This window comes from Anolis sagrei, chromosome 1, assembly GCF_037176765.1.
Source record: "Anolis sagrei isolate rAnoSag1 chromosome 1, rAnoSag1.mat, whole genome shotgun sequence".
NCBI classification, from domain to species: Eukaryota; Metazoa; Chordata; class Lepidosauria; order Squamata; family Dactyloidae; genus Anolis; species Anolis sagrei.
This window is the reverse complement of record NC_090021.1, coordinates 240,586,842-240,594,976: the sequence shown is the minus strand read 5'-3', so window position 1 is coordinate 240,594,976 and position 8,135 is coordinate 240,586,842. Positions and strand designations below refer to the sequence as shown.

The 8,135-nt window shown below is 41.1% G+C and overlaps 1 protein-coding gene across 1 annotated transcript in view; it reads left to right on the top strand.

The window, feature by feature from the left end:
- The first annotated feature begins 3,585 nt into the window (after positions 1-3,585).
- The window catches only part of CDHR5 (cadherin related family member 5), a 48,333-nt gene continuing 43,783 nt past the window's right edge, over positions 3,586-8,135 (top strand). Inside the window, exons 1-2 of the mRNA XM_067462584.1 lie at positions 3,586-3,664; positions 5,030-5,211. Coding sequence (XP_067318685.1) covers positions 3,586-3,664; positions 5,030-5,211 — 261 coding nt within the window. The remainder of the gene's footprint in view (positions 3,665-5,029; positions 5,212-8,135) is intronic.

The following is an 8,135-nucleotide window of genomic DNA, read 5'->3' as shown; positions in this document are numbered from 1 at the left end:
ATAACAGTATCAGTCTATCATAACTTGGTTTGCACCCTTCCAAATCTTGGGCACCTTCCAGATGCATTGGACTCAAGTGCCTATTATCCAGTTGAGCAGGCCAGTAACCATGAGGCCAGTAACCATGCTGGCTGAGAGTGACGGGGACTGCAGTCAAACCACATCTGGGGGATGTCAGGTTGGGAAGGTTACAGTTGACTGCCAATGTGGGTTACATTAAGAAACATTCAACATGTGCTCCAAAACTTTAAGATGTTGGCACAGTATGAAAGTAACAGGCGTAGGCTATAACAGGGGTTGCCACAAGTTAAAGTGCAACTACAAAATACTGAGAGCATTTATCTCAGGAAAAACATTTGCTATGAGGAATGTGGAATCTCCAAGGGAAGGGGATTTTCTGCCACAGTGAGAGATCAAAGCAGCAATCCAAATGACCTTTATATACTATTCTGAGAGCCTTTCTGGAGAAGCTTTTTCTTTCCCCCACAAACACCTCATTCCATAATTTCAAAGCATTTTGTAGTTATTTAATTTTGCAATTTAGACACAGATTTAGATTTCCATCCAAGAAAATTTATTTTTTAAAATAAAACGAAACTACAGAAAAGCAGAATCACATCCACATCATAACTAAAGAAATTAAGAAACCCAGTGATTTTTTTCATGGCTACACACTGTCTAATGCAGGGGTCCTCAAACTCTAAGATCATTTACCCGGCCCTTGCTCAGAGTCAGCCTAAGTCTGAAACGACTCGAAAGCACATAACAACAACAACAACAGCAATTCCTATCTCATCAGCCAAAAGTGGGTCCACACTTCCCATTGAAATACTAATAATTTTATATTTGTTAAAATTGTTCTTCATTTTAATTACTGTATTGTTTTAAGTGTTTTTTGCACTACAAATAAGATATGTGCAGTGTGCGTAGGAATTCATTCATTTTTTTAAAAAATTATAATCCGGCCCTCCAACAGTTTGAGGGACTGTGACCTGGCCCTCTGTTTAAAAAGTTTGAGGACCCCTGGTCTAATGACTGATGGTATATATAATATTTTATAATTGAGTCGCCTGAGGGCTGAGAAGGGGGGGTATACAAATATAGTAAATAAATACATACATATAAAAGACATTCATTATAACTTCTGCATCAGAATTTTGAAAAACCAATCCTGAACTTTTGAAGTGGAAAAAAATGCCAAAACCTTTATCTCCAAGAGTTTTGTCTTTTTGCTGGAAATTATTTGCACTAACTTTACAGGTGAATGTGGTGAAACCACTCAGTTCATGCCCAGATTTTTATTCATTGTTATTAATAATTCTTAAATCCCAGGGCTCAGCTGGGGACTTAAAACCTTCCCAAATTTCTTTTTTTTAAAAAAATTGAAATATATCATCCAATTTTTACATATCCTCTTTTTCATATACACAAGAATGTTTATTGTTTCCATATTATCCAGTTCATTGTGTAAAATATAATGTAATAGACTAAAATTTTAAACATTACTTCCAGGAAATGTTTTGAAGGGTTCCCAGACTTTCTTGAACATTGAAGGATCCTTTATTTGAAGCTATTTTGTCAAAATGTTGATTTCCACTATTTCAGCTACTTTTACTATCCATTCTTTCATTTTTGGAGTTTCTTCTAGGTTTCCACTTCCAAAGACATACAATTCTTGCTGCAGTTGTCATCAGAATGAAAAGTTTGTCATACGTCTTCAAAGTAATCAATCTATTATGCCTGTTATCCCTAGGGTATAGGGTTACAGCCTGTGCTGGATGGGGTCGCACTCCCCTTGAAGGCGCAGGTTCGCAGCTTGGGTGTGATCCTGGATTCATCGCTGAGCCTGGAGCCCCAGGTCTCGGTGGTGACCAGGGGAGCATTCGCACAGCTTAGGCTTGTGCGCCAGCTGCGCCCGTATCTTGGGAAGTCTGACTTGGCCACGGTAGTCCACGCTCTGGTTACATCCCGCTTAGACTACTGCAACGCTCTCTACGTGGGGTTGCCTTTGAAGACGGCCCGGAAGCTCCAACTGGTCCAACGTGCGGCAGCCATGACACTAACAGGAGCGGGATGTAGGGAGCATACAACCCCCCTGCTGTACCAGCTCCACTGGCTGCCGATCTGCTACCGAGCTCAATTCAAGGTGCTGGCATTGGCCTATAAAGCCCTAAATGGTTCCGGCCCAAAATACCTAACTGACCGCCTCTCGGCCTATGAGCCCTCGAAGACTTTGAGATCTTCCGGGGAGGCCCTGCTCTCGATTCCACCTGCCTCACAGGCACGGCTGGTGGGGACGAGAGATAGGGCCTTCTCGGTGGCGGCTCCTCGGCTGTGGAACACCCTTCCCGTGGACATCAGGCTAGCCCCCTCCCTGCTAATATTCCGCAGGAAGCTAAAGACCTGGCTATTTAAGAAGGCATTTGATCAATAGTGCAATGACTGGCAATTGACCATAGGAATGGAACACCGGAAATGAGATCGGATTGTGGCTTGACGATGAGACGATTCGGAATGTAGTAATAATTTTGTTAAGATGTTTTTATGATTATGATGAATTGTACACTGTTTTGCACTATGCTCTGTAGATTGCACTTGTTTTTGTCATGTTGTACACCGCAATGAGTCGCCCTTGGGGGCTGAGAATTGCGGTATATAAGCGCAGTAAATAAATAAATAAATAATAGTAAGTAGGGTTGTGCTTTCAGGGTAAATCTTGACTCGTTTCGTGTCCTGGCTTTCAGTGGCGGCCCCGATCAGTTTTTGGGAGCTTCCCGAAATCAGGAGGGCAGATATTTGTTTTCGCTCGGGGTGCTGAAAGATCTGTTTTCTATCAGCCCATTATTGGGGGGGGGGCTTCCCAGGCTCCCCCTCCTGTCATTTTAGACATTACTCTAGAGGAAAGGTGCTCAGCTGCATGCAGGTGCATACCTTAAGGAAACTTCTTACCTGTTTCTACACTAGAAGAGAGGCACTCAGTTCCAAGCAGGCACGGGCGCTTTCTGGCCATAATTTTGGCCCCCAAACTTGCCTTTGACTTACATGTGAGGTATGTGTATATATGGTAAGTCTCCCTGAATGCAGTGGACTAAGTAGACATTTGAAGTGGTGATAGTTTCAAGATATTTTTCTGCCCAAGTCAGAACTGCAAATGGTATCTCTCACTTACCAAAGCCAAAATGCATCCTGCCCAACCAAGGCAAACCACACACCGCATAACCATATCTTTTTGTTTCAGCAAAACACAATGAACCTCTATCACCCTTCCATGATACCCAAAATACGTAGCCCAAGGCAGCTACTCACTCTGGGCAGGGACTGCCTCTGCAATGTAAGAACAACCCAGTCTCCAAGGTAAGACAAAGTACTTTCCACTGAGCCAGTCACTGATGAGTGATGGTAAATAAGTCATAAATAAGTGAGTCAATAAACCAAGATGCAAAGGTTAAACTCCTCTGTTAGCAAAGTACTATTTGCAGCATTACGGTACTTCCTGATGGAAGAGTGAAAGGACGATTCATGATGATAATAAATGAAGACCGCTTTTCTTAGATTTTGGATTCCTCCCCTCCCTCCACCAGTGTGATGGCTCTTTTCATTCAGCTCTGCACCTGTATGGTCTTTGTCTTGGTATCTGTACTTCATGTCCAAGGACAGAGCGCATGTAAGTATGCCTGGGAGACAGGAGCAAATACTGACTCAGGGTTAATTGTTAAAAACAACACAAGAGGGATAGTTGTTTGGATACACCCATAGAGGAACAAAAGGCATAGATATTTTCAATATATGGATTGCCTAAATAGCCTAAAAGCACCAAATCCTGTCTGATCTTGGAAGTTAAACAGGACCTGGTTAGTCTTTGGATGGGAGACTATCAAAACTACCAGGTGAATTAGGTTAGCGTATATTTTGAAGGAAGGAATTGGCAAACCACCTCTAAGTATTTTTCGCCTAAGAAAACCCTATGAAGTTCATGGTGTTGTAATAAATTGACCAGAAAACTGAATGGACACCTAAATATACTTTAAATACGTAGCACTAGCTTATAGATGCTTATTTCAAATTAAACTCCCACAGAGTTTCGTGGAGTTTTCTCTTCTATAAGCATGAACAGAAGCGCAGCAAGAACACTAAAATACATTGTATATTTCAAGAAGAGATCTTGCCTGGGGAAGAATCAGTATTATGTTTCCAATATGCTAGCAAAGTTTTTTTTGTCAGAACAATGAACTTTTGACAATATGTAAAGAGATTCAAGCCAACAGAAATAATAATATTAACACAGGTACTAGTACTAATTTAAAAAATGCTCTACTTTATAATATTATCTAATTCAGGCAATTAATTCTAAATTAACAATATGAATGGGAATAATTTTACATAGTGTCTGGAATAGGGAATTCAATATCTAAATTTAATATGGGATTAGATGTACCTCAAATTACAAAGGTGTATACTTGATAAAGGCACAGGAAAAGATTTTGAATGATGAAAGGCCAAACATTGGCATGTCCCCAGTCTAGATATCAGATAAAATATTATTATTTGGATGTATCTCTTGCATATCTGCTTATTGCCATGTTATATGAAATGTCCTATAAAGCATTTGTACGTTGTTGTTGTTGCTACTGCTGTTGTGTGCTTCCAAATTGTTTCTAACTTATGGTGATCCTTTAATGAGGTTTTCTGGGGCTGAAGGTGGGTTTCAGAAGCTGCACAGGGAACTGAACCTGGTCTCCAGAGCCTCCAGCGCTCAAACTGCAATAACAGAAGGTACCTTGTGGGCCATCCAGTCCAACCCCTTGCCAAGAAACAGGAAAATTGCATTCAAACCACCCCCAACAGATGGCCCTGAGAATGCCACACTGGTTCTCACTTGTTGCCAATAAAATATTAAATTAAAGTATAAAACTCTAGTTTTAAATTAAAGTATAAAATTCTAAGTCAGTCGATACTGGCAGATATGAATGATTCTGTTGAGTTAGACTGCACTTCCAGAGACATGAAATCTTTCCTTTTGTTTCACTAGACTGTTCTGTGGAGAATGCCAGTCCTAGTATTGAGGAGAACAATGCTCCTGGAGTCGTGGTCACCAACATTACGACAGCTGCTGGTGTCACTGTAACAATTGCCCCGGCATCAGACACAAACCCTGAGTGGTTTGACATAAAAGACTCACAACTTATCCTGAAATATTCAGTGGATTATGAGGTAAATGACAGAGTGGGGATTAATGGCACAGTAAGATGTGGTTAGCTGTTTATCGAGAAAAGCCATTGCTTATGTTCCTATGAATATAAAGACAGTATGAAGTGGATCGATACAGTCCAGCCAAAGTCTAAATACACCTAAAAGCTTAGTGTTATCAGAGTGAAAAATGGAAACAGTTTCTGCTCCTATAAGGATTGTGGAGAAGAGGGAATTTGAGCAGGTATTGCTTGTCATGCAACTTGGTAACTTACTTACTTAGGCAATCCCTCGTTGTCTGGGATCGATGGACTGGCGGTGGGTCCATAGGTGACTGTGGAGCCCTATTCTTTATCTGCGTGTTCTCCCGCAGCGAGGGCATTGGTTTCCAGGTGGAAAGCGGTCCTGGTTGTGGTTGGCTTGATGTGCCTTCCTCTTGGCACGTTTCTCTCTTTCACCCTCCATTGGTGCCTCTTTAAATTCTACAGCACTGCTGCTCACAGCTGACCTCCAGCTGGAGCACTAAACGGCCAGGGCTTCCCAGTTCTCAGTGTCTATGCCAGAGTGTTTAAGGTTGGCCTTGAGCCCATCTTTAAATCTCTTTTCCTGTCCACAAACATTCCGTTTTCCGTTCTTGAGTTCAGAGTAGAGCAACTGCTTTGAGAGATGGTGGCCGGGCATCCAGACAACGTGGCCGGTCCAGTGGAGTTGATGACAGAGGACCATCGCTTCAATGCTGGTGGCCTTTGCTTCTTCCAGCACGCTGACATTTGTCCACTTGTCTTCCCAAGAGATTTGCAGAATTTTTTTTGGAGGCAACGCTGATGGAATCATTCTAGGAGTTGCATGTGATGTCTGTAGATAGTCAAAGTCTTGCAGGCATATAGCAGGGTTGGGAGGATAATAGCTTTATAAACAAGCACCTTGGTATCCCTACAGATGTCCCAGTCTTCAAACACTCTGTGCTTCATTCGGAAAAATGCTGCACTCGCAGAGCTCAGGCGGTGTTGCATTTCACTGTCAATGTTGACTTTTGTGGAGAGGTGGCTGCCAAGGTAGCGGAAATGGTCAACATTTTCTAATGTTACACTATTAAGCTGAATTTCTGGCATTGAAGAGGGATTATCTGGTGACTGCGGGAAGAGTACTTTGGTTTTCTCGATGCTCAATGACAGGCTGAGGTTCTTGTATGCTTCTGTGAAGGTGTTTAGAATGGCTTGTAGGTCTTCTTCTGAATGTGCACAGATGACATTGTCATCAGCATATTCTATAACAGATGTTGTTGTTGTTGTAACCTTGCTTTGTAACCTGGTAACTGACTGAAATTTCCTCTTCGACTCAGCAAATGGTGACATCTCATTTTTTAAAATCTAGTAACCCTAGTTCTTGCGTATTGATAATATTAGTAGAATGAACTTTGAAAATTGGTTGGACTTGTCAATATTTGCACTTAAGTGTAGATTTACTTCTGTAAATTGGGTAGTAAACTCCTCCTTCTTTTCCTCCACCTTCTCCTTCTTGAACAACTGTCTTTTATTTTAGAAAAAGGAAATAATATGTTCTGAATCACAAGACCAACCCTTCCAATAGCAAGCAGACGTTGGTGGACTGGGAGTGGTACTGAGAAGGATTTCTGTCCCTGCCCTGAAATGAATTCAGTGCTCAAATGTCTCAAATGTCTAGCTTGAAACTTCGCCTGCACATTTAAAAATATAGTTAAGTCATCCCAACAAAACTGTTCTTTGGCAACTGACATGTCTTCAATGTTGATTGAGATTATTTTCATAGTTGGTCCTGAAAAGGTCTGTTTGTTTTTTTGTTTGTTTGTTTGCATACTGCAAGTCGCTTCTGGTGTGAGAGAATCAGCTGTCTACTAAGATGTTGCCCAGGGAATGCCCGGATGTGTTACTATCCTGAGGGCAGGCTTCTCTCATGTCTCCTTTGTTTGTGGCTTTTTTTATACATTATAGCTATATTCTCAATTTGTTTCTGACGCAATAAATCCCAACAAAGGGGACAGGCAAAGTTACCAAGAGGATGCAAATGCAGAGATTATTATAAGAGTTCTAGGTGGGACCAATTTTCTTTATCTCACCATCTGCAAAGATAATGCATTTTTTTGTTTTAGAATGCAATCAGTACTTGGAACTGGATTCAAACTTTATTTTTGATAAAGATGCATATGATTAAGCTACATGAAAGCTTTGCATCTGTCATAGGAGTCAAATTTTGTTAAACCTACATGCAAATTATAAGTTTTCTCATTTTTGTTGGCTGGGATCCAAGGAATTATTTTTGGTAACTTCAAGCCCTTATAGCATGTGCTTCACAGGCTCCTAAAAAGCACCAAGTGGGATAATGCTTTCTTTTGGAATGAACCAAAAGGCTTACTTTAAAATAAATCACAATTGCTGTTTTCTCAATTTTTCTTATTGCCTGTAGATATGGAACAGTACAACTTTTTTTGTATTTTCATCCTCATCCCAGGCACTCCTTGCCAGCTCTTTGAAGTGAAAATAATTCTTCTAATTACTTTCCTGCCACAAACTAACAGGACTTTTGATTATGAAAAGCAGACTTAGGACTCAGGGTGTAAACTGACGGGTATTTCTGGGAGTTGTAGGCCAAAACACTTGGGGACCCACAGGTTGAGAACCACTGATGTGCGTCTTTAAAGATCAAAACCAACATCTTGTACTTTGCCTGGAAACTAATTGGCAGCCAGTTTAGTGACTGTAGGAAAAGTATAACTCCTGGATGGTCCCGTAACCAATCTGGCTGCCATAATTGAACCAGTTGGAGTTTCTGAACGTGATACAAAGATAGCACAACATAAAGTGCATTGCAAAAGTCCAACCTTGAAGTTACTAGTGCATACACTACCATCTTTAGGCCCTCCAAACCTAGGAAAGGGCACAGCTGAAATATCAGCCAAAGCTGGTAATAAG